General features: G+C 43.3%; 1 protein-coding gene across 1 annotated transcript; it reads right to left on the minus strand.

Annotated features, from left to right (window-relative positions):
- Positions 1 to 27755, minus strand: ETNK1 (ethanolamine kinase 1). The gene is made up of 8 exons (XM_059473361.1): positions 27540 to 27755; positions 19455 to 19714; positions 18620 to 18760; positions 17790 to 17932; positions 11999 to 12082; positions 10410 to 10570; positions 8418 to 8491; positions 1 to 6715 (listed from the first exon to the last, which is right to left on the minus strand). The coding sequence occupies exons 1-8, from the start codon at positions 27693 to 27695 to the stop codon at positions 6643 to 6645; spliced, it is 1092 nt and encodes a 363-aa protein (XP_059329344.1). The 5' UTR covers positions 27696 to 27755; the 3' UTR covers positions 1 to 6642.
- Between the last annotated feature and the right edge of the window lie 189 nt (positions 27756 to 27944).

The following is a 27944-nucleotide window of genomic DNA, read 5'->3' on the forward strand; positions in this document are numbered from 1 at the left end:
TGCCATTAGAAACCAACTTTATTGTTGCACTTTGAAATTATTTACACAATATAAATCTCTTTGAAAGGTACATTACTTCATTTAATCAGTGGTAGAAGGCCTTAGAACAGTTTCAATCACATTTAGCTCAAAAGAAATACAATTCACTCCAATGAATAGATGATGCACCTAAACACCACAACACACAAGAGGCAGGGGGACTCTCTGGAGGATGACAAAGGCTCTTTTACAAATTGAGCTCAGTTCACTCACAGGACACGAGTGGACTTGTGTTTAAAAGAACACTGAAAAACCCGCAGTAACGAAGAAAATGACACAAAATGGAAAATACTCCTCCTGTGCTGTGGCCCTGTGTCTGCAAGTGTTCAGAAGGTTTCAGGGGAGAGGCTCAGAACCAAGGGCTCCAACCTGGAGCCACAGCTCAAAGATTGGGCACATCCTCCATGCTCAGACTATCAAAGCATTGTGCACAAACAGCAGCAGTAACCACCACACTGTGATACAAAATGGAACATGGAAATTTGCTACAAAATAAAAACTCTTTCACACACTGAAGGCTGGACACTTATTTTCTGACAACACTTAGGAATTACCACTACCAAAAATTTAGAAACAGATACTTTTTCTCCAGTTCATGCTGTATTTGATCCATTTTATACGGTATTTTTACATTTCTCTTCCAGGGTCTCTTTCATCTTGCATTTTGTATGGGCCTCTATGTGGGGAAAAACCCAAACCCACTTAATAGAGGAAAAACACAATTGCAATGCCACAAAAATAGGCTGGTGCAGCACCTGAAGTTATTTCAGCATTTAGCGTCAAAGTTTCCTTGTAAGATTTCAAGTAATTTGTTTTCCTTTCAATTCCCATGAAGTTTCCCTCTGTCACCTCTCTACAAACACCAAACCAAAGACATTGGGGAAGTCCATGATCTAAATTCACAGCAGAGGGAACTGTGATGGCAGCCTGACAGCTTCAGAGGGCTGCAGATCAGAGGGTGAAACCTTGAACCAAAACCTTGGTCATCTGGTCAAGTCTGGCCATCTAAGGTCCCAGTGGTCTCCAGGCCATGCCAGTCAGTTTTCTGACATTTCCCAACAGTAATAAAACCCTTTATGACAGAATCCCGTGCAGAGCACCATCCACGTTATTAAATACACAGAAAAGCCCAAACCACAATGAATTGCAAACTAATCAGCTACAAAGGTGCTTCCTTTTGTACAAATGATTTTTGGAACAGTCTCTTCCCTCTCTCCACAGGTTGACTGGTGTCCTAATTACATAATCTCTACAGATCAGACCAACTGTACAAGTCACTTTAAAAGAAAAACGCTTTAAAATCAAGCAATGCCTTATCCAGTGTCTCAGCACTTCACTTGGATGGAGCACCTCCTCACAACCAGCCTGTGCAGACATTTCACACATCTGCCTTCGCACTGAGGGTCTCTAAGGCACAAAGCCTGCTTTGATCCAACCCATCCCATCTGCAGTGCTGTGATTTCCCACTGCTGAGAGCCCCCTTCCCAAAGGCCCTGTGCCTGGTTACCAGAACATCTACCCTGCACAGGCTCAAGGGCTTGGTTCCTCCTGCCTTTCACAGCCATCGAAAACAATCAGTGTTTGCCACTCACAGTCATAAAAGGGGAGGAGAAATCATCTGCAAGACTGCTCCACATCAGCCTGGCATTCCCTCCAGGTCTGAAAAAACCCTTTCTGCTCCACTGCCATGATTACAGCCTGCTGGGTGGGCAAGATGACAGCAGAGCTGCCAAGTGCAGCAGCTCAGCAACCTTAACACACAACAATAACAAAAACCATGAAAGCAAGGAACACACAAGCACCTGAAGCAGACACTGGGACATGCTCAACCTGCTCTGCTAGCTGGAGCAGGGACTGCCCCAAACAAGAGATCACAGTGTCACTGCGGTTTGGAACAAAGCTTTATTTCAGCAAAAAGTTACCCAATTCCAAGATTTCTTTTGGTATGAGTAACAAAAGAGTATTTGAGATCTTCTGTTACATACCAAAGGCTTTAAAAAATCTGAGCTTCATTCTGAAACAAGCTTCACGCTTTGTAATTTGCTCTTGTCCTTAAACCATGAGAGTAAACAAGCATATTCAACACCTTGCTACAGCACAAACTTGAGATTCCAAGTGAGTGATTTCCTTTTACTCACATTGATCAAGCCCATCCCTCCTCTTGACTAGCACTCCTTGGATAAACTCACTTCCCAGGACCTTTGTAACCTCAAGTGTCACTGCAGGTAAGGCTGAGAGGTTGTACAAACTGCACCAAGGTCAATTTGTCAGATGGAGAGCAAGATTTGCAAACCAGAATTCTCCAGCTGAGGTATTCAACACACCAGTGAGAAGAGGAAACTAAGAGCTTGAAGGACACCATGGAGTTCATAACAGACAGTGAAAGGCAACAGTGATGAAACACAGTCGGGAAAAACTAACCTTTGTTATGTCTGTGTTTCCAAGGTTAAAGGCCTCTTCAGAAAGGGACTTTTACACAAAAAATAATTCTGATGAGGTCAGAAGTCATGCACTGACAAAGCAGAATGTAATTTTAGTCCAAAAGGAACTAGTGATAAGCCAAATATGTAAAGGAAGATTTTAGATTCATGTTTATGCTAAAAGAAGTAGGATTGTGGGCACAAGAAGGAAGGGGAAAGGAATCACACACAGGGAAAATCTCAGCTGTAAGTTTTAAACACTCTGAAGGGGTACCAACAGTTCTAATGTCGAGGTAAATAAATTCACAGAACTCTATGAGTGATTTGGGCATTCAGTACAAGCATTCACAAGTTAGTAACTAATGCCATTAGAAGGTTATATCCACCAGAAGCATTGGAGGGCCTCTACCACAGCTACCTCAATCAGTTCCCCATGGGAGCACACACCTCAGGAGGGCTTCAATCCAACCCTTAGTTTACAAGTCAACAGCATTCAGTAATGTATAAAAAACGTTTGGAGGTTTAAAGAAACAATTTTAACAGCTTTCCCTGTCCCACTGGTACTGCAGACACCTCTGACACATGGTTTGCACTATTATTAGAACAGATTTTCTCTTCATCTAAGTACTGCACAGATCTCTTCATTCCCAGAATCATTCCCAAGAGCAAGATTTCAAAAAAGCTAATAGGGGGGGAAAGACACTGGGTGTCCAAGGCTATAAATGGATATCTTAACATGAAAGTATTATGCTGCATTATAAATCAATTTAACAAAAGAAGTCCGCACACAGTTAGATTTCTTCTTTACAACAAGATTTCTACAAAATAGGAGAGAATACAATGCAATACACAAGTCCAAAAATGCAAGATAGAGTACAATTCACACTAATTTACAAATGGTTATTTACAGTGTTGTATATACATTACAGTCAGACCTGGTCAATGCAAACTTCACATCTTTTTAAAAAGCAAATCAACAAGTGGCAATGAAGGGATTTAACATTATGTGACAGGAGACTAGTGACCGTTCAGAAAGCTTTAGTGCTTGAGTGACCTAAGAAATTAGGTCTGGATTAGCCAGATCTGACTGCAGAAATGAGAAGGAAAAAAAATCACACTATTCTGCTTTACAAAAGCAACCAGGCCACTACAGTCTATTGACTTGATGCTATTTCTGCAAGAATGCCCAGATTAATGATCCTCTTCATATTTACAATATAGCTCTAACTACAGCAAGAATTATTAATTTTGGCATTCGTGCCCTTAGCTTAACGAAGGCAACAGAGTATCTTCTTGGCAAGTCACAGTCAAAACTACTACAGGATGTTACTAGAGCTCAGTCATTTTGTGTCCTCCTTCCAGTATTTCATGTTGCTACTACAGAGACCCAGATAAATTAAGTGAAACAAGTACATGTTTTCTAGTACCTAACTTACATTCAGAATGTCCTGTATTCACAGTTTCAAGCTACCTTACCATCTGCAATGCAAATTACTGCTTCCAACTGAATGCATCTGCAGATATTCCCCGGGAAAGGAGGATATCCGAGTGCCACTGGCTCAAAAGGATGTGGAACAAGGCTCAAGGCAACTGGCATTGCATTTTGGGAGATGCTTTACAGTATTTCCTCAGAGCTATCACAAATGGATGTAACCTGCACTCCTCTGGAGGGACAGCTGATGCAGAGCAGTGCAGAAGTGAATTCACACGTGCAAACTGAAAGCCTTGACCAGCACTGCAAGCTGGGACAGTCCTTGTGCTCCAAAGGGGCTCAGGAAGGGCTGGGACTGTTTGCCACCTGCCTCAAAGTGCTTTCACAGGGCTCCCTCCACAGGGACAGACTGAGCTGCACTCAGGAAAAGCTTTGGTTCTGCGGAAGCAAACTTCCACTCCTGCAGTTATTGCTACTCGAGCTGTACAAACAAAATACTACTGACAAAAACTACAGTAACTCCAAACCTAAGTAGTACTGGTACCTGAAAAGGGAATGTGTTCTGCCATTGGGAAACTTAGGATCTGTCAGCTGTTGGATTTCCCAAGACCAAAAGAACTTCACAGCCTTCTTTCAAAATATTTCATAAATACAAAGCAACACTGTCAGAAATAAAGCCATTGCTTGGAAGAAAATAGTAACAAAGAGTTCAAAAATCTTTAGCAATCTTAGTTCCAGGGATATCTTGCTGAACTTAAAGGAAATACAAGACAGCAGGGTATTATTCATCAAATGTCAGTAAAGGGAGAAAGTACAGTAGATTAAGGACTTCAGTGCCTTCATGAGCTCTAGCAACATCCTTGATAACTGCTACAAAGTAAATGATAAATGTCTATTTAAGCTATTTGTTTCAAATCAAAGAGAGTTTGTCCAGTATAGTAGCCTCCAGCTAATGAAAACCATTACCTCATTTCAAGTTACAAAAAAACTCCCAGCTCTCCCATTTGTATAAAAATTTTTAAGGTTTTGACTGAATAAAAATAAAATGAAAACATTCATAGATTAATACAAACAAGAGGAAAAAAATCCTAAACGGTGCTTTTGTAAAACAACAGGATACCATTGGAAATGGTCTTTACTGGTGAAGATTTTTCATTCACATGAGTTGTCTTTGTCCTGCCTCACTCCAAGCTTCTGTAAAGCACACGTGTATGTAGGTGTGTACACGCTATACACACGTACACACACTGCCATGTGCCATAAAGCAATTCTGAATAAATATCTTTGCTGGAGTCTGTACAACAGACTCCCCAGCTAAGTTTGTGTTTGCATGTGCTCGTGCACACGCCAGACTTTGTACACGTGGGCACTTATGTGACCAAAGTGCAAAGTTTTTCAGAGTATCACCAGAGTCTGCCTGGCCCCAAACCGCTTGCTGGGCTTGAGCTTCCTGCTGTGGGCTCCTTCCCAGCTCCTGCCCCCAGCCCCACCCTCCCTTGCACACTTAAAGCCTCTTTTCCACACAAACTTACGCATTGTTAGGTACACATTTTCTTTTCAGTTAGCAATTTGTAATCCAGACCATTCTTGGTATAACAGCTTTAAGAAATAAAATGTGTGAGATGATCAAAGCCTCACTGCCAAAGTCATGCACTTTCCCCATCATGTCCTTCACACTGGAGGCTTTCAAAAGCAATTTGCTGACAGAAAACAAAAAAGAACCACCAGACATACCAGAATTTGCACAACTACGGGCCAGGCAGTTAAGACTTAAGAGTCCAAGGTGAGAAGGGGACAAAGCAGTAGGTTGTCATCGGTACAGGAGCTGTGAACCTCTCTTGAGGCTCACCGGGAGCTCTGCTCTCCTATCTCGGGTCCAACAGTCCGTTCTGCCACTGCAGCACGACACACACAGACAGCAGAGTTCAAACCCAGGACCAAGTTGCAAAGAGGAGGAGAGATTTGCAATAGTGGTGCTTTAAGAGTACATGTAATAAACAAGCAGCTTTCCCAGAAGTTGGGCAGGCTGTCCGCCCAACACCAGTGGTGGGTACAATATCCTCAGAGAACCTTGTGGCCATAGAACTTCAACATTTCTACAGCCCAATCCAGACCAAAAAAAAAAAATCAAAATCTTATTTATCATTTCAACAAGCTGCTTGATTCTTGTGCAAAAGAAAAGTACCATCCTATGGAAAGCTACCTTTAAAAAAGGGGGGGGAAATACAGATCATCCTAACCCCTCTCCGCAGTTACACCACCCTAGAGATCTCACAAGTCTATGTCACTCCTTTTGCTCACAGGCCTCTAAAAGAACAATTGTCTCTGACACGTCTTCTTCTGCATAAGTGAATGCAACTTCAATAAGCTGTTAAACAAATCCTTTGGAACAAGTTCACTGTCTGCACCCAACTTTAACACAAACCGATGAAAGCAGCAATGGAATCATGTTAAACGTATAATAAATAATTCACATACAACATATGTTAAATTACAAAGAAGGATGAAATTGCCATTTCTACAACTTTTGATAGATTTAGCAAGTTTCTAATCTGTTTTATATCAACAGCAGTACGTAGGTTCTTCATAATAAATTTAACATTGAAGGACTGTCTAGAGGCATTATTTATAAAGCAAGAACCACCAAGTGAGCATTACAGCACTTCAACAAATGTTTAGCTTTTTTCCAGTATCTGTTCTGAGAAAAGATTCAGGGGTTGTCTATCCACTTGGTAAGAGTCCTCCTCTTCGTTACTCAGGAAGAGTTAACGCCATGACCTCCAGTTTCATTTTGAAATACTGGTTAAACCGAACAATTGCATACCTGGTCAAAGAGAGAGAGACATTCCAGGTTAGGAGCAGCTAACTCTTCAATGACAACAGCCATGCTAAGCAGGACTAGTCAAAATTCCACTGACCCAGCACCCTGTTTAGAAAATTGACTTTTAGCAGCTGCCGAAGGAAATTAGGAACAGAGCAATGATGATATAGAATACATTCTATAGAATATATTCTTCTCTACCACCCCCAGTCCCAGCCTGCAAAAGAGATGCAGCTCCAGGATTACCAAGGGTAGAGGTTTAGTGTTTGACTGTTGTTGAAGGGCTGTCCCCAGGTGCAGTGCCACAGGAACTGGATCCCCATGGTTACACAGAGGTGCCAAGGCTGACACGTGTTTGGGGCTGTCCCCAGGTGCAGTGCCACAGGAACTGGATCCCCATGGTTACACAGAGGTGCCAAGGCTGACACGTGTTTGGGGCTGTCCCCAGGTGCAGTGCCGCAGGAACTGGATCCCGATGGTTTCACAGAGGTGCCAAGGCTGACACGTGTTTGGGGCTGTCCCCAGGTGATGTGCCGCAGGAATTTGGATCCCCATGGTTACACAGAGGTGCCAAGGCTGACACGTGTTTGGGGCTGTCCCCAGGTGCAGTGCCACAGGAACTGGATCCCCATGGTTACACAGAGGTGCCAAAGCCCACACGTGTTTGGGGCTGTCCCCAGGTGCAGTGCCACAGGAACTGGATCCCCATGGTTACACAGAGGTGCCAAGGCTGACACGTGTTTGGGGCTGTCCCCAGGTGATGTGCCGCAGGAATTTGGATCCCCATGGTTACACAGAGGTGCCAAGGCTGACACGTGTTTGGGGCTGTCCCCAGGTGCAGTGCCACAGGAACTGGATCCCCATGGTTACACAGAGGTGCCAAAGCCCACACGTGTTTGGGGCTGTCCCCAGGTGCAGTGCCGCAGGAATTTGGATCCCGATGGAAACACACAATCCCCAATCTCCCAAGCGTTTGGGTTATCGCCGGTGTTTTCCCGCCCTCCAGCGGTCACCGCCGGGTACTGCAGCCAGCCGGGGGCCGACATCGGCCTCACGCACAAAAATGACATTATCCAGCCCAGAAAACCCCAGGTGGGACCTCCTGACAGGTGAAACGATGAACCCTATCACCTTGCTCGGTCCCCAATGGAGAAATTAATTCCTCTGCTTGTCGCCATGAAAGACCATTTTAAAACGGCCAGAGACAGGTACCTACCTGAAGCAGAACTTAATGTTCATTGGTGGTACAAAGACTCTTTAAAACAAGAATAGCAACCTCCAGGATCAATATTCCATGCAATAAGTAATCAAGCTCTTTTGCACTATACCCTTGACCCTCACTGTTGGAAATGTAGGTCTGGCACCAGACAGCACACCTTACTGACCACCTTGGCTTCCATGCCTTTGTCTCCCCAGCAAAAAAACACTTGATTCCCAAAAGCATTATGTTCCTTGCCTTGTAAACCATGTGCTTTAGCCCAGGGGGACATAATTTAGAGAGCTTTCAGCAACAGAAAACACTGACAGACAGGTTTTGCTGCCTTGCTCTCCCTTACAAATGAAGAGTTTCACTGTATGATCACAAGGTCAGGTGTGTTGCTCAGATCTCAGTTTCTGACAGCTGGGGTGTTGGAATAAATGGCCCCACAAGTCCCTTCCACCCTCTAGTATTCCATGACTGACTGTACACAGCAAGCACACTTACCCTAGAAAATCAAAATCAATGGTGGAATATTTGGCTTGAATTAGAGCCCACAGTCCCCAAAAGAAGTGTGAAGCCTGAAAGAAAAAAGCAATAGCAGCAAAAATTAACCTTACCTTAAATCTAACACATTAACATTCTCACAGAGACAAAACTTCATCTATAAGAGAACACTCAAACCCCAATCTTTGTAAAGTCATTTGAGCTCTTTTTACCAAAGAGATTTATAAGCAGTATTACAGAATAAATTACTCACAAGCAGACAAGGAAATCCAACTGATTGCTGCTTGTCAAGAGAAACAATGTTCCATTTATAAACTATGTCACCTATTAAGCAGATTGTTGTGTGACTATATACACCATGCTAAAAAAATGCACAGAAATGTAACCACCACCTCTACTGCTGTAAACTTCTATTACTCCACATGTATTGAACTCCAGTGCAAACAGGAAATTCCTTTGAATTTTCAGTTACATCCTGAGACCTGTACAATTACACTCACTTTCACTGCTGGCTTGGACAAAGAGAGACATAATGCTTTAAGAAAAGCTCTATTTCATCAGCATTTACACAAATTTCTCATCTGGTCCAGACTTACTTCCATTAGGAGCCCAGAGAAGCAGTCTGGAGGCCTCTGCTCACTTTCAGGTTGACAGTATGGATCATATTAATGATATGCTGTTAATACACCTCAAAATGAACATGTGATGGCCATAAGCTTGGCAGTGTCCTGTGGAAGACACTTCTGAACAGACCTTGACCTTCAGCAGATGAACTGCTCACACTGATTACCTAAATGGCTTCCTGAGGCTCAAAAGGAACACTTGACCAGGAATTTAGTAGCCATCCATGGACACAGCTGAAAACACCTCAGAACAGCAACTGGTCTGTGCCCAAGTGAGTCCTGTGCCTCTGGTTCAGATACCTTGGCCAGAGAGCTGCAGTTCATCACCCTACACCAACATCCATGAACTCGTGTCAAGTTTTCCTTACCAAAGCTCCCCACATGACCTGACGCAGCAGTCAGAGTGTTTGTGCACCACAGGTGTTCTACAGGCAAGCCCTGACCTGCTCTCCAAACACCTCTCCATCCTCTTAAACATGACTATGGCCACTGTCAGAAACTGACCAAAGAGCACTATTTATTTTCAAACAGGCCCCCAGCCTGCTCAACTGCAGCTCCAAGTGTCCTGAATGAGTGGGCCAGCTGAACTGGACATAACAACCAACATTGTAAAAGAACAGCAGCATACAAGCCAGTGGTTTTAAAGCTGGTTTAATAATCAGCTTCCTGTGAACTCCTGTTCCTCACTGCAGCCAGGGGCTGGTGCCAGAAAACTCAGGGAATTACAGTAACAGAGGAGTGCTTGAATCAGTAGGAAGGAGGACTAAAATAAGGCCAAAGTGGCTGCTTGAGCCTCACTCCTCCTACAAATGTTATTCTTCAGAAGAAAAAGCATGCAAGCACTTTGGCTGTAACATTTCCTGTCACGGCATCTAGGCAAAACAAGATCAGCAAGAGACCCTAGAGTGACCTACTTCTCTGCAAAAGACAAAATAAATTAAACCCATAAATTCTACTTTAACAGAACGTTATCATCTTAGTTTTTGAAAAGCTTTTAAAGCTTCTATGTCTTCATGAAGCACTACCGTGTCCTTCTGCCTTATCACCACTACAAACAAAAATTCAACAAAAATACACCATAAGCTGTGGCCAACTTAAACTTGCCAGGCCAACAGAAATCCTCCCTCAAAGTTCATCTCCTCATTTTCTGAATGCGCAGTGCTTCCGACACCAGGAATATTCTACAGAGAATATTTAATAGGCAACAGAGAAGCAAGTTTCCATAGAAGAGCAAAGCTTTATTTCTCATGGAAGTTTTCTTTACATGTCACTACATTCAAATTCAAGAAAATAGCAACTACATTTCTTCAAAGAATGTCAGGTTTCTCTGCCTCATTTAAAATATTCTAATCAAGTGTTTGTTACTCACCAGTGCAAACTGATTGACTTGGACATACAGAACTTCAACTTCTTTTTCACTGACTTCTGTGCCAAATCCTTTGTATTCTTTGTATGCCTCAAGGTAAGATCTCAGCCACTGCTCCTGTAATTTTCTGTTGGGATAAAGGCTGTAGTCTACCTCATTTACTCCTAGGAAAAGACAACACTATCAGAACCTTATGTTGCATACAAAGACCATGAGAAACCTTTTAGTACTACCACTAGTAGTTCATTTCTGTGCCCCTTCCCACCCCAACACACAGGCACAGATTGATATGAACAAATAACCACATTTTCACTTTAACCTCACCTTCAATTACATGCTGCCAAGAATGTCCCACATACAAATCAGAGTGTTCCACATTGCAAATTTATTTTTTCAGTCAGATAGAATCTGCCTGTATTTTGGGATTCAACACCTTGGGCTTTGAGAAAAAGCTTAAGAAAAAGTATTTGCTTTATGAAACAAAACCCCTCACAAATAGATCAAATATGACATATTTTGTAGGAAAAGAGACTTGTGTGCCACAACATCCCAAGCCAAATCCAGATGCATCCCCAGTTATCACTGGGCCCACATCTGAAGAAAACTTCCTGTGAGTCTGCCTCTCTCCTCCACAGGGCACTGGTAGAATTAGGAGCCCATAACTCATTTCTATCCTATTTTTCTTCCTATACTGGAGATGCTTAGTCACAGGTTGTAGGGAGTCTGCCAGGAGCCCCAAGCCTGGATCACAGTTCACTTTCACTGTCACTCTCAGGGAATTCAGGAATTCTCATTAATTTAACTTGCTTTCCAAATCGCTAAATTACCAACTATACAATTCAAATTACCAAGCACACACTGACTTTTTTTTCTTTTTTTAAAAGTTATCTAAACTGAACATTGTTTGTAAAGTAACCAGTAAAGTAACCAGTAGATGAAGACTCTTCATTTCACCAGGGTGTGCTTTCCATCTGCTCTGATCATTATGTAGGTTTTCCCTGCTGGCCCATGCTCTGAAATAGTACAGCACACACATGAGGTCATTTCTCCCTCATGGAGCAAGGGGAATGAATGGGCACTTGCTGTAAAAAATTTTAACTAGTTAATAAATTACTCTAAAAGCACCATACTCCTAAAACCCCACCTTTTCCCTATGACACAGTCTGAGCCTTTACTTGTGGTTTTGGGACAGGCCCAGTACTTGGTGCAGACATTGAAATCCACCCCCAAACACAGCATCCTGCCTTTGGCACCGTGCACTCCCACAGGACATTGTCACCACAGCACCTCTAGAGTGACAGCCACAGCACCTCAGCGCAGTGGGCTGTCTGCTGTGCCTCCCCACAGGAGGACAGGGTGAAAGCTGTGTGCTCTGAACTCATCTAACTATCAGAACCTAGGATGTGATGCTTCCAGCCCTGGCTTACAACACCTGCAAGGGAAGGGCACAGCTGCTCTGCACAATGAGACAGCAACACTCCCTGAGCTGACAGCTGTAAGCGTGCAACCAGATACACAAACAAAAACAGGAATGAGGTTACTGGGGTTTTCAGTAAAACCAGCCAACTCTCACCTCAGAAACCAATTCTTACCTGCAAACTCATTGAAGTGATTTCCGATGTCATAAGCCAGGTAGTTGTAGCCAGAGTACTCATAGTCTATGAACTGCACATCACCTGTGTGAGAGACAACAGCAGCAACATCAGAGTCCACATCAAATCAAGCACCAGCCCTGATCCTCTGGTGTCCTTTGAAGAGTTTTGGGGCAAACAAACCACAAACTCATTTGTACCTGGTTGTGTGCACTCAGACATTTCAGGGTAAGGCTGTGACTTCTACAATATGAGATATTTAAAGGTAAACATTCATTCAGCAAAGCTCTTAAATTTAGAGCTCAAAATTCTCTCTGCCTCAAGTCCGAGTAGGAGAATTTCAATTTTAAATTCTACCACATGAGGGCCTCCCTTACTCTCAAAAGGAGAAGTACTGGAGCACATTCTTTCTTTAAACTTTATGTAGAAATAGCAGATCAATTTCTCCCTGACTACCAAGTAACAGTCCTGTTTATTCACCACACAAATGTGCAGCCACAGTGGACTAACACATTGCAACACGCTGATGCTTCCTGTTTCCTCTACCACTCCTACAAAGCAAGATTACTCCAAAGTTGCTTTTTTTAGGCTGGATTCAACCAGCCCCATAAGCCATCAGACTGAGGTTGCCAAAGCTACCAAACTATGCAGCACTGTGCAAGCAAGGGCTGATCAAGCAGCAAACACAGCCCCAAATGTTTCCAAATTCTGTTCACCTGCACTGAAGCTGGGGAAAATGCACTGAAGCTGCTCAAGAGTGTCCACAGCACACGGAACAGTCAAAATGTAAATGAGATTGATCAGGTAAAACTAGAGCTCTTGTATTATGAGGGAAACCAGCAGAAATACTAAAAAAAACAGGAAATTAGGCAGTGGGTTAACATAAGATCTGTTTGCACTAGAAGATTAAAAAGTAAAACCTTACATTTCTCACTGCTATATTGAAATATGTAATTTTCACCATTGCACCTTTCTCCCTTCTCTATACTCTTTTTGTTATCACTACCTGCATTATTTAATTAACAACCTGCATTATTTAATTAACAAAGCACTCAGTCTATTATAATGAAAAATCTTTTAACATGACTTAAAACTCTAGGCTAAAAAGAAAATCAGGAACAATGTTGAAATTAAGCACATTATGTATGTATTTCCTAGACTAAGGATTTTAAGTGCCTGTTACACTCCCTCCGTAAGATTCAGGAATATTGTACAGCTCAAGTAAAATAGTTTCACCATGTCCTGACCAAGTTAGCACAGAAGAAGTTTGTTAGAAGTGCTCTTCTAAAGCCAGTTAAAATCCCAACCCTGGCTAATGTCCTGCTACACAGGTGATCTCCTGAGCCCCTCCTGCCCTCCAGACATTTAATATCACTTGTATTGAGAGGTTTGTTTTCTTCCTTCCTCACCTAAAATCCAAACACAGCAGGTGAAAGTCTGCTAGTAAAATATGGACATAAATACTTTAAATTTTCATTAGCAGATTTCACCTAGAACATCCCTAGGTGCCACCATTAATTTTTAATTACATTTAAACAACTTACTTCCAGATATAAAGAATATTACACAGAAGCAGAAATTGAAGCTGACAAGGTATGGGTGGGGCTGTCCTCACAAAGCAGGAACAAGGACATACCCAGCCCTTGGGCAGCAGATGGAGAAAACCTGGCAAACTCCCATTTGATAAGACAAAAGTTCAAAGCAAAAAAGCTTTGCATTTGCACTGATCCACTTCAGACTCACACTACTGTGCAACTCAACCTTTTAAATTAATTTTTGCACAACTGCTCAAAATAAATCTGCATAGTTCTTTCTGTGGAACTGAAAGCAAAAACTTTGAAGTTTGCTGCTTCAAAAATGTGCCATATAGATGTACATATACATATAGTACATACACACACATACATCTGCCCTGCTTTAGGAAAAGCAGAAGAAAGTCTGCAGTCATTGTTTAAACAATCAATGTGCTTTTAAAGATTTACTGCAGTTCATATGAGAAAGCCACTTCTAAATGCTCTGGCTTACATTACTGGCTTAGCAGGTAGCTGTTTCAAGGTTTCCAAAAGATGTACAAATTGTACATCCCATCAATATTCCTGAGAGCAAGAGACACTGGTCTAAGTGTCTTTGAGCTTTATTGAAATGAGAAAATTTGAAAAGAAGCTCTCTGGAGACTGCTATTGACAGAAATAGGCATGTCAAGAGTGGGGAATATTTCAAGGTGAAACACATTTCTTTTTTGCAGGCATCATGCAACACACCCCACAAAACCCACAGGGAGATGCAGAATTCCATATCCCAGAAATGGACTTTTACATAGACCAAGCAGGAACCAACAAAGCATCTGCTGGACCTCCTCAGGGATCTGACAGGTAGGACACCTCTCTGGCCAGCTGCTTTTCCTTGCCATGGTTTCACAGGGAAAGCACTTCCCCTGCCAAGTCCTGGCTGTAGCTACCAGAGCCGAGGGATGTACCCTGAGCTGTGTCCCCTCCTGCTCACTGAGCCCCTGGAAAACAGCCTCAAAGTCAAGGATCTGTGCTAGGAACACGCTTGTAAACTCACAAACAGCTCACCCACCCAAAGGATAATTTTAGCTGTAAATGCCCAAAAGAGCTCTGCAAAACAAAACAGATTTTTAGTTCAAAAGCAGAAGCCTCCATCTTCAGAAGCACTGAGCACCCACGCACTCCTACCAAGGATCACAGAAAACATTGGGTGGGCAGAGGGAATAAACAGAACAAAACTATCCATCCACCTACACACAACTCCCTGCCAGCTGATTTTCATATATGCAAAAAGAGCACACAGAAACAGAAAAACCTCTGATGCTGGATCTTGTTGAACAGCAAGTGTCTGAATACTCTTAAAATATCAGGTATTTTTGGAAATTCCCAGGTCACGCTGGGGAAAAAAAAACCAAACAAATTTAGGAGCATCAGAACACAAGGTCTATAAATAAGCGGCACCAAGCTTCAAGCATATTTTGAATATTCCCAATGTCAAAACTGCAATAAAAGCAATGTGAAATGCTGAACTATATCCTTCAAGGGGTAGATGACAGTGATAATTATAAGTTATGTAAAGTACCACTTGCAGATTTCCATATCCTGCGTGACTGAGAATGGACATTAGCAAAACAGCAAGGGGCAGAGTTCTCTCAGCCACAGCAGGAACAAATTCAAATCAGATGAGTGAGACTCCAGTAAATGAAGTTAACACTCAACATGCTCTTCCAGGCTCATAAACAAGGACAGGAGACTGATTTTCCTTAGAAGCAGTATGTGGCATGACTATGGTTTTTCTTGCAACTCTGAAAACTTGATGTGAATTTAATGCAGAGGACAAGGCTAAGGCAAAGCTCAGGAACAAGCCAAAATTATTCACACTGCATTGGACACAAGTCCCAGTACATCCTGATAGTCTGTACCTTAACACATCCCCACACATCCCTCCAACCAGTAAATGTGCAAATTAAGCATTCAAAAAATTATAAGTACAGTATTACTAAAACAAATAAATTGTTTCCTTTGTGACAGCTTCTGAAAAGCCAGACAATACTACCAGTTTTGCACAGATTTTAGTGAGGAATAAAGAAAAAATAAGGTAGTTAATCTAGAAAATCCATTGTCTCTTGTTTTCAGTTTAGGGTCACTAAGGTCTTTTGGACCTTGGACACACAGAGGCTTTTCTAGATGGAAGAGTGAGTTTAGTCAGAGTATTATATTCACCAAAAATGTTAACTACCTTCAGACAATTTGGTGCCATGCTTAGTGAGGCTCATCTTTGAAAAGATTACATTTTGTGCTCTTGCACAATTTTCTTTTATACCAAGAAAAGCTTTTGCTCTGCTAACCACAATTCCAGTTATACATGTTCCTTTACAGTTAAAGCTGAGCTTCCTGCTCATGCTCTGTAAAAAGTGTGCCATAAAAAACAGCTTCCAAATGACAACCATCCTCTCTACAGATGTCACTGAGGATTGGTTACTATCAAAGTGGTCCCTGCTGTACCCAGATTGCACAAGTTTCACAACACAGTACACGTACAGTATTCAAACATAAGTTTAATAACCTGTTTACTTCACATCTCCAAGTGTTTCCCCCAGCTGTTTACAGCTTGCTTGAAGCCTCAGTACTTACAAACCTCCCTCTCCCCACCCAGTCTCCAAACCCTAAACACTTACACACTTGTTACTGCAGGATTGCTCACAAGCGATGCACTGCTGGCACTGTTTCTCCCCCATTCTGCTTACAAAAAGAAAAGCACACAGCATTTGTTTTTCCAATTAGGAGCTTCAAGCCTATCCACCACAACTGGGAAGTTTTTAAAGGAATTCCTCAGATCCTTTTATTTTTGTTGCATAGATCTGCTATGCAAAGTGACTACAAAAATTACTTTTATCTCAGTGGGTCTGCTCTGGGATGCTAAAACCTCAGGTAATTTCAGCACTAAAAAAAGCCACATGGTAAAAAGAGATTTAGTTTTGGTACTACAGTATCACAACTCCAAGTGTTAAAGACTACAAGTCTGGTCTTCTGCATACCTTCCATGCTTTCCCCCCTTTGTTTAAGCAGAGCTATAGTCCATAATTGAAACTCAGTAAAACCTTTCAAGCTTGGTACTGAACTCACAGAATTCAAAATCTATGTTGCTAGCATTGTTAGGATGCATACACACATACAGGCATATATAAGTGAAAGCAATTCCCTTCAAAGGGGGCATTACTCAGAGGGGAACTTGGACACAAATCACCAAAAGAGTTTATTCCCTCAGTTCACATCGCGATGCAGAATTCACACATGATGCAGAAATGTGTTAGCACATACAGCAGTTTTCATACTGGAACCAGCAGCAGCTTGGTTTTGTTCTTGCTCTTTAGGAGTTAAGGCACATAACTTACATACCAACAATCCTACTCAGCTGGCACAAAAATATGCAGCTACTAGAAGGAATGCGTCATCCTTATTTCAGGAGAAAGCCTTGTAATCTGATTAGTCACATTCAGCTGAGCTCAGGTATTTGAAATGGGAGCAAAACTATATTTTTACTGCACAGTGGCCATTTTAGCGTCACAAGTTTGCCTTGTTAGGTTTAATTCCTGATGGATTCCCTTAGTAACCGAGCCCCTAACCACTAAAATCAATAAGCTGTGGGTTTATATGGAAGCTTTAACAGATCTCAGTAACATGAACTATGAGTTAAATGTACAGTAATAGAAACACAACTGTAATTCATTTTTGCCAAGATGTGTGCTGCCTACAACTGTTGAAACAAAGCATGGATCTACAAAAGGAATCTTTCAAGATGTCTGTGTACTTCATGCAGAAAACAAATGGAGCTACTGAATGTAGTAATGAATATCACTAAGATACTTCATTATCAAAGGGTATTCCCCACAACCTCAAACCAGGACAAAATGTTGCAGGAGACCATCTCCATGTTATTTTCTATACCTGCATGATCTTGTTTTCTTCCTAAAAGCTTTATACACCCACAACAGAATTACAGAATTAGCATTCTGTAAAAAAGTCACACACTTTGAAGCCCAGGCATACAGGCAAGCTGGGGATTAACAAATTCACAAGGTCATTAAAGAAAAGCAGGAACACTGATTTTCTTCCTCTATACAGCAGCATACAGATGAGAATTAGCTAATTAAGCACAGGTATCACTGCCATTACACTGGGCCTCCAAAGCTCCCACTGAGCTCACCCCAACAAGTGAGTAAAACACTACCACTGATGCAGCACAGCAAGTACAGCACAAAGGCCTCACTACTCACACCTACCTCTCTTCTTGTTGTAAATAATATTCTTACACAACAGGTCGTTGTGGCAGAGCACCACTGGTGATCCTAAATTTGACAGTCTCTCCTTCATCCAGGCCATCTCCTCCTGAAGAACTTGAGGACTCGGAATGTCCCTTAAGAACCTTTCCAGGTGTAAGGAAACAGAGTTAACATTGAGCACTCTGGGTTTCACAGCAAGCATTTGTAATGAAGCCCTTGTCTCTACATTATTCCTGCCAGTAGTCCAACAGACCCTCTCCCAAATCAGGGCACTCTTGCCCAAGGCACAACAGCACTCAGATTACGACAATTGTTTTTCTCTGTCCTCCCCAGAAAACAATTTTCTGAAGATGATCTGTGCTGTAAACACAACAGCAGTCCAAGAATCAGGAGCAGGATATGAATACACTCCCACACATCTTAAAGGTGCAAAGATTAAAAGAATTACTGCATGAATTTCATTCACATTCCAGTACTTCCTCCAAGAAGAACACACAACAGCATTAGGTACCAGATGGATCTGTACTGAGGAAATCAGCACTAAGTTTTAGTCTAGTCACAGTACACACTTCAATGGCCATTTTGTCCTCTACGTTTCTACTTACCTATTCATGTTCTCTCCATTTAACAATTTGATGTTGTAAAAGAAAAACCACTTTGCTAGAGCATTCTTTAATTACAATGCAGCAAGTCCATGATTTCAAAGTCACATGAAGAATATTTTTAAGCTGATGTCTACCTTCTGAGCAACAAAGTCTGATGATATTGTACAAAAACAAATTGCAGCAGAAGGAATGTGAAGTCTGGAAAGAACATGATGAAATACCCACCTTTTATTCACTTCCTCATCTGCAAATTCTGTGGGTATGAGAGAGAAGTACTTCCCCATTTTCAGCCACAAATTGGATTTAGGGATCCATCCATTGTGTGCATGAATAGTATGGATTTTAGCAAGCTGTCTAGCAATGAGTCTAAAACAAATTAAAATTAAATAATGTTATATTTAACAGAAAAACTCTAAAAAATACAGCTCAGGAATTCAAAGAGGGTTTAAACAAGAGGAGCACAGCCATAGGGCAGCACACTTCGAGACTCAGAGTTCATTAGGGTCACTACCTAAGGGGGAAGGACTGGAGTTCAGTTACAGCACACAAACTTCACCTGCATTTACAGTCTACTCTTGCTTATTTTTCCAAGTATTCGTTTAAATTAGCTGCTATTTTTAGGCAAATACATTTCAGCGCACACATGAAAAACTAAAATCTTACAACATCAGCACCTTCTGCTCACTGCTAACGGTTTTAAAATCATTTCTCAGTGGAGCTTTCTGGTATCTATTCACAAAAGGAATGTCTTGGAAACAGCTGGAAATACTTTAACCAAGTCAAGCCCCCTACAACTCCAGCACATTCAATGACCTCTGTAATGGTAATGTGCAAGTGTCAGACACAACAACCAGACCTTTAATGAGTACAGTGTTCTGTGGAGGCAGCAGGGATCACTGTTCAGCACTGAAATACCAGAACTAAGGCAGTGTGAACGTCAGCTCAGCACAGGCTTACAGAAATACCATTTTCTGCTCAAACTCAACTCCAAGCGCTTCAGGCCAGGCAGAACTCCCTAAACACACAATGAAATGAGATTTCACAGAGTTTCAAAGCTCACCTGAAGATGTCAGGATTGCAGACGTGCTCGGGATCCAGGGCCTCTCCCTGCATGAACTCGTAGCACAGGCCGTTGTTGAAGGTGCAGTAGAGCTGTGGGGCACAGCCGTGGGCCTGCAGCACTCGGAAGCTCTTCACCTCCTCGTCCCTGTCCACCAGCAGCTCCGTCTTGTTCCCGTAGATGCGCACCAGCACCACGTCGTCCCTCGTGTCCCCCACGTAGCAGCCGATCAGCTTGTTGGTGATGCCATCAGTGAACAGCTGCAAAGCACACACAACACGGTGAGCGACCCAAATCTGCATCCCCAGCAAGGAGGGGAGTGCTGAGTTATTGCTGATCCCACCATGAGCAACTCAGCTCTGCATCCCCAGCAAGCATGAAGGGAATGCTGAGTTATCCCTCAGCTCCCCAAATACACATGCTTACTAGACAGAGCACTAGGAAATAAAAACTTAAAGACAGAGGAGTATCATGAAGAAAACACTTGAATATAAATGGGGGGTGGGTTTTGTATTTACAGTCATGGCTCTTCTTCCACTCTGCAGGCTCAAAACCCTAACTCTTAATTCAACCCTCCCACAAAACATCCTCACAGTATAACAAGCAAGCAGCCAAAAGCAGCTTCAAGTTGGATAACAAACATTTTCTAATTGTTAATAGCAGTGAGGTCAGAAAGCCAGCTGAAGAAAGGAAACCAATTTATCAGGATCAGAATACTAAGTGTTCAATGACAACAGTTTGATTTCCTTATTTACTCCTGGCCAGTCATGCACCCTCTGATATGATTTCTGCCTCAAGCCCTAAGTCAGGCCCAGAACAAAAATACTGACAAATGCAGAGATTTGCTGTGTGCCAGACATTACTCTAAGCCATGGTACTTAGTGAAAAACTACTTCTGCTAAAAACCCACCAACAACAGCAAACATACCTACAGGCATCATCATTCTTTAGAACCTTGGAAAGTCTGGGTGGGGTTCTGTTATGGGCTGGGGGGAGGGAGGTGCCTTTTAACATAAATCCAGAATTAATTTGTTTTAAAAGTATGAAGTTCACTTAGCAGAAGCGATTCGTGTTGAGCTGTTCAAGTCAAAAAATCTCTTTGCCATACTTAGATGAAAGCTTCCAAAATGTACTTCAAAGAAAAAAAAAATGTACTATGAAAAAGAGACAGCTCTAAGGTAATCAGAAACAGTGCTACTACAAAAAAATATGCTCATAGTGGTGGTGCAAAGAAACAGTAAGAATTTGAGTTGTTCTGCAGTTGAACAGAAACTTCTGGGCACATTACACCTTCTGTCATAGGTCTATTATCCCCTTAAAACAAGTTTCATTAGCACCAATAAAAAGAAATCTGCAACAAGGAAATTGGACTCCCTCAACTGTTAATTTAGGAACTCTACTGATTAGCATCTATTTGTAACATGCTGCTACAAATAATTATTTACACCCAGGAGCACTTTAGCTCTTGCTTCTGAAAAAGGCAGACAGGTTCACTTACTTTTCTAATAACATAATTCCAAGTAGACAATTTCCATATTTCATCCCAAGAAAACATCTAGTGTTTGCCACCACCAGTAAAAGAACAAAAGTCACTTTACTCTTTTATTCAGAATGCCTTTACCATTTAAAGAATCAGCTTAAAAGGCCTTGCCCAAAACAATCTGAAATGAAGCAGAGCAACACAGGAGTCCTATAGCCCAGGTGTCAGTTGAGCATGAAAAGCAGAGAACAGACTGTGATGATGTGGATAAGATAATCAGTAAAGTGTCAAGGCCACGTGGAAGAGGATGGAAGAAACTACAGAATGCAATGAAAGTAGCGAATTCTGGGAATAAATTAAAAAAACAGAGATAACAGAGGTTTAGAACACAATGCAACACATAAAAAACCTCCAGCAGCAAGGTTCTGACACAGCTGCAATCCACAAAGTTAATTACTGATATGTGCTTATCACAGCTTAATACATACTTTCTCATGAGCTGATACAAAGGTAAAACTAAACTCAGAAACACTTCTGGAAATTATATTTATACTGCCCACAATTAGATCTAGCCTGAATCCAAGGCTTTCTAGAAAAAAAGAAACTCTTTGATGAAATGCAGACTTAAGGTGAGAAAGCTACAAATAAGCTTAAGCTACTCAAGTCTCAGACAGCACCTCAGAGACAGCCTACCCTAAAGGCACTGTGATTGGGTTATTAGATTCCTGGAAAGGACATATGATGCATCTGCTTCCATCTCATAAGCAGGTGCTCCATGAAAAGCTCCTCTCTAATCCCTTTGTTCCAAGCGTTCAGAAGAATGAAAACGAAATTGCAATCACATGTAACAAGAACAAACAGACAGAAATAAAAGTGCCATGGGGCAAAGTAGAAAGTACTCATGACTCAGAAGGGCTGACTTTTCCCTTCCAGACTGAGTTATGACATCCACAGGAGGAGGAACTCAGGAAGCAGTACTGCAGTGCCATAAAAACACAACAGTGATGTGAAACTGAAGCATCAATCAGCAGGAATTCCCCAGGTTCTGCTGCTGAACCCCAGACTGCCTTTAGGATCTCCTGAAAGGAGCAGAATTCAATAACATGCTTCTTTAATGCTCACAAACCTTCAACTTTGTATTGTAAATCCACGTTGATCTATTTTCTGGAAAAGTACAGTCTACACAGGCACATCCACAGGTATACAGGTCAAGAACTGAATTGTTTGGAACAAGGCTAGTTATTTCTCTCTCTGTAGCTACTGTAGCTGTCTTTCTGTAGCTATTCATAAAAGAAGGACAAAGTACAAGTGCAGGAACATGCCTTGGGTAAATTCCCACATGAGCAGCCTCACGGAGAGCTCTCCAGGCTCTGGAGCCACATCCTCCAGGCCATCTCACTCAGCAGGTGCCAGTGGCTGTCTGCAGGGTTTAGGGGGTCAGATGATCAGGAGCGACACCATTTGGTGTTACAAACACCAGAAACGCAGGAAGGAAGCAGGAGTGCCCGCTGCTGTGTGCCAAGGTCGGCCAGAGGCTGAGCACAGCTCCTGCTGAGCTCCTGGGGGCTGTGCAGGGCAGCAGGATGGACACACAGCAGGGCTGGCAGCAGATGGAGCTGCTGCCACCTTCGCAGGGCTCTCCTGGCCTGCAAACCATGCACACCTGGGTTGTTTGTGGGTTTTTTGGTGGGGGGATTGGTTTGGGGTTGGGTCTTTTTATTTGTTTTTGTTGTTTTTTTTTTTTAATGCCGGGGGAAAAAATGAGTTACTTATTTTTCACCCTGTTTCTGAAGAATATTCTTCTACCTGAAAACAGCATCAGGTACCTAGTTAACACTTTGAAAGCGATGAATTGGCTTTACAAATTTTGTGGTACTGACTAAAACAGCTACAGATTTTTAAATAACAATAATAGTTTATAAAGCTAATAGGAAAGGAGCCTAAGACTTGATTCTAAACCAAAGAATGAATTCACTGTTCCTCCCCCAGAAGATTTTGATGTGCAATGCCTGGGGCTGAGCTGTCCTGGACCATTCCTTTCCAATGCTACAATTCCCATCCCAAGCCTGCAGCACAGGCTCTCTCCCTTCCCATGGCCCCCTCCAAGCTGTGCCCAAACAAACACTGATTCCCTGCAATCACAGCCTCAGCCAGCACCAGGCACAGCTGAATTACCTCAGGCACATCACTCACATGAAATGCCACCACAGCTCCTGCCCCACAGACACCACACACACCTTTAGAAACAGGGATGGACATTATCAGGCTTCATCAGACACTGAAAGAGACTGTAGAAACCAACCCAGCCTCAAGGACATCCAATCCTGCTGGCATTCCCCCCGACTGTGGCACCGTGTTCAAGGCACACCTCAAATTACAGCTTTTCCACAAAACAGCAGTAATGCAGCCCAGGCTGCAGCTCTGACTGCTCTTACTCTTCTCCTCACTCACCACTTCTCCATCTGGAGCCATCAGCACTTCTCTGTGCATTCAGCCCTTCCTCTTCATGCGGCAACTGCTGAAGGAAGGGGGTGATGTGCCAAAACCAGCTGAGCAACAAACATCTCACTCGAAAAATGTTAACAGCACTGAGATACAAAATAAAGTTGGTTTATTTACTTTGTTTCCCAGACATTAACATTTGCAATTATTTCAATGCTTTTAAACCCACGCTCAGCCTGTTTAAATAAACTAACAAATATTCCAACAAGTTCAGAACTCTGAACCAAATGACAGTTTGTTATTGAAAGAAGATCAGGATCAGCACAAGCAAATAAATTCAATCAGCAGACAGAAAATACAGAAAATACTGCCTGAAGAAAAGCTACTGAGCGCAAGTTAGGATGAAAAATCCAAGGGAAAAAAGACAAAAGCTAAGCTGGTAAACACAGCAGCAGGTGGGTGGCTGTTCCACTGGCAAAAATACAATTTTTTGTAAGCCTTGGGTCCATCCCATTCACATTTCATAGCTGCAGGAACAAATCTTTGCAAATTATAAAGTATTGCAGTAGCAAAATCATGCCAAATATTGAGAAGTGCAAAGACATGTAAATCCAGGAGAAAAAAAAAAAACATATTACCAAAAAACAAGGAACGCCCAAATATTTCAAAGAATTAAAAAAAGCAAATGAATCCAACTTATTTGGAGATGATAGCTGCTTGCAGGATTTGCATGGGGAGGTTAAGGAGTGTCTTTATGAAAAATTTAATCCCCTTTGCAAAACAAATTCTTTCCACCTCTGCTCAGGTTTCATCCAGGACAGGAGCACTGTTTGCCAGCCTAACACTTTCATTATTTTAGATCTTTGAATGATTCCTCACCAAATTTCTTCTCACATATACCATTCTGGTCTACCCAAATAATGGTATAAATTAACATTATTAGTATTAAGCCTTTTCACCAATAAAAACAGAGAGCCTTTATTCTCAACACTAAATATTATTTCAGAATGGTTAGAAATTCTGATAGAGTGCAGGTTTTTCCTGCAGAGCAGAAATTGTTCGTTACCCTACTGAACCCTTCTTTGCCACCAGACCTGAAAGGGGCAGACAGGCATGGGACAAAACAATCCTGGATCAGCACCGCTGAAGTGGTAACTAATTCTCCCACACTGTAAGCAAACATTGATCTTCACTGAATCTCCACAAAAGAGACAAAATAAGGAATTTGTAAGGTGGGCAAAAAAATCCAATCTGTGAGCACATTTTTACATAGGAAGGGTAATATAACCTCTTTTAAAAAGTAAAGAGTAAAGACAATTCAGTTTTCATATTTCATTAAGAATCATGCAGAATATAAAAACTGGAGTGCCCATTGTCAAAATTCAGGCAGTTTACAAAACTCAGAAGGCCTGTTTTGAGCTAGAAAAGCTTTTTTAATTGAAATTTTAAAAAACTCCGTTTCTCATGTTCACAAGAGCCAGTTTCTGAATTTAGCAAGCAGTGAGCTTCTCAGCAGAAGTTTGGGAGAGACCTCCAAAGATTGCTTCCAACCAGAACTACTCAACATTGCAATTACTAAAATACAGCCATTCCAGAACCAAAAGTGTCTGCTGCAAAAAGCAGAGAAAGCAAACCTCAATGCTCAGGAGTTAGAAAATCAAGCACCCAGTTCTATGCAGTTCCTAGGACATTTTCAGCTGACAAGTACATAACATACACGAAGATGAGTGTTCGGGCAGAAAAATTCTGTTTCTCCCTAGCAATGTGGGTTAACTTGAACATTTGTACTGCCCTGTAGGGACAAAACTCACCTATAACTTCATATAAAGGAGACACATTACAGTATAGCTGCTTCCTTTGCAAAAAGTAACAGCTGATGCTTCTGATGTTATAGCCTTGCTGATAAATAATGCAATAAAAATTACTATCTTCAGTGCTTACTTTCATCTTCCATCCTACATTTGTGTTTTATGCCATGGTGCAAAAAAAAGTAATTCAAACGTTAAAATATATCCCTGACTTCAGGTACTTATAAATCTTAGGGATTAAGCATTAACCATTACTAACTACAGTCTAAAAGTTGTTTAGCTGACTAAACAAATTATCTCACAACAGTAAATTTCTGCAAGTTAATTAACTTTTTCAAATCAAACTCTGGACTCTTCAACTGCTTACTAAGTGTTCTGACCCAAGAATTACCAAGAGCAAAGGTAGCGAATGGCAGAGTCCACCTGAAGAAGCAGCAGTAGTTCATTAAACCCATCTCTGTGCCATCATTAAACCTATTCTTTGTCCATTTGCTGTTTCAGATTAGTCAGGCATATTTCCCTGACAGGAGTGGCAGGCTCGCCTGCCTGCTGAGCACACCCTTGCGAAGGGAGGGCTCCAGGGCATCCTCCTGCTCAGTGACACGGAGCCAAGGGCTGCGTGTGCCCCGCAGGTGCCCCTGATGAGCCCCGCACACCACTGCAGCCTCAGCAGCGGCCGGAAACAGCAGCCCACGGCCCAAGGGCGCTGTGAACAGAACGGGAATGGATCGCTCTCCCGCTGGTCAAAGGGAAAACACCGAGCTGAGAGGTTGTGCTCTCACAGTAACTTGGTAAAAACTGAACTCAAGGTATTCTGTAGACAGAAACCTCTAACCACAGACAGCGATCTCCTGCTTTACTTCCGTGGGACCAGACAACAGAGACTCTGTTCCACACCAATGATACTGGTGGTTTTTATTTATTGTTTCTTGCAAAGGGAGTGCCAGAAGGAAGCAACATTTTTTTTTTTCTTAAAGCTACTACCCCTTTACCAACACAACCCACCCTGCTTAACAAAATAATGTTTTGGTTCCATTTTTCACCAATTCTGAATGAAACACATAAAATTTTTTTGCTGAGAACTGCAGTCAGAGAACCAAAAGAATAAGACTATTAATAACTTTATGTAGCCCTGCAAGGACCAGTAAGTTAGATTATGGACCTGTCCCAAATCAAGATATTCTATGAACTTTAACAACCTCATATGTTGAAAAAACTATTTTCATTGCACCTCGAGATGTTGGGACTGTGCATAACTTATGGCCACTACTTGAAACAGATTACTTAGGAAAAGCTCATTAGCTTTATTTTCATGCTAACGGGACTGTCATGCATCAAGTAACATTCTTCTATCAAGACATCAGAAAATTTCAGTCCAATTATACACCATTACCTCAACGCGCTCAGCTTTCCTATACAAACTAGTTCAGCAGCTCTCCAACGAGGAACTTCATTGAAATGAGACACCTCCGCGTAATAACAACTGCTGAATAACACAGCTGAGCATATAATAAAATGCGCGACCAACCACAGGCTGAACCGCTATTTCCGCAGGCAAACCGGCGAGAGTTTGTGAGTCCAGGGGCCATGTTCAGCATATTCTAGAAGCACAAAGCAGCCAATCCTCCGGCAGATGACTCGTCACAAGTCCCAGTGCCTGCTCACCTAGAGAGCAGCAGAGACAGCAGCGGCGCTTCTGCCAGGAGCAGCGAGCGCGGGCCTCAGCGGGGCCCAAGCCCAGCCCGGATGCGAGCACAAGGCAGATATTTATTCTGGTTTTATTGCAGGAAGCACCCGACAGGGCTGCACCGCCCGTGGGAGCGCCCGGGGCGGCGGAGGGGCCTGCTGGGCCGGCCCGTGCCCCGCTGTGCCCCGGCTCACCAGCACGGGCACGACGGCCCCCGCTCCCTCCCTCACCGCAGCGCCTCCGCTCCCTCCCTCGGCCGGCTCCGGAGCGCTCCCCGCCGCCGGCACGGGCAGCCGAGCTGCGGCGGGCAGGGCACGGCCACGGCAGGAGAGGGAGGGAGGGAGGGAGGGAGGGAGGGAGGGAGGGAAGGAAGGAAGGAAGGAAGGAAGGAAGGAAGGAAGGAAGGAAGGAAGGAAGGAAGGAAGGAAGGAAGGAAGGAAGGAAGGAGGCAGCCGGGGATGCTGCGCGCCGCCCCGCCCCGCCGCCGGGCCGCCCAGCAAATGGGGCTCCGCGCAGGGGGCTGCGGCGGCGAGCGGGGGAAGGAGGGAGGGAGCGAGGGGAGGAAACAAGGCGGCAGCTCCCCCGCACAATGGCCGCCCGCCCTCGCCCCTGCCTCGCCCGCCGCTCCCCGCCCTGCCTATCAGCCAAGCGGCCGCGGACCCCCGTACCTGCAGCGTCACCTCCTCGGGTCTCCAGTGCGGGCGCAGCCGGCGCAGCAGCTGCAGGGCGCCCTGGCGGTAGCCGGGCCCCTCCCGCTCGCTGACCGTGATGTCCAGCTTGGGCACCTCCGGCGAGCCGGGCGGGACGTGGATGTAGTTGGACATGACAGCGGGCAGGACGCGGCGCGACGCGGGGACACGAGAGTAGGCGGCCCTCGCTGGTGCTCCCTCCGCGGCGGAGCCGGCAACTGACGGGGAAATTTCCACTTGGGCTCCCGATAAAGCGGCTCCGCCTCCCCGGCTGCGGCGCGGAGCAGCCTGGGAGAGCGGGCGGAGCCGGGTGGAGTCTGACCCCCGCCCGCCCCTCCAGGGTCCCGCCCTGCCCCTCAGGCTCCCGCTGTCCCCTCTGAAGCC

This window comes from Ammospiza nelsoni, chromosome 5 (genome assembly GCF_027579445.1).
Source record: "Ammospiza nelsoni isolate bAmmNel1 chromosome 5, bAmmNel1.pri, whole genome shotgun sequence".
Lineage (NCBI taxonomy): Eukaryota > Metazoa > Chordata > Aves > Passeriformes > Passerellidae > Ammospiza > Ammospiza nelsoni.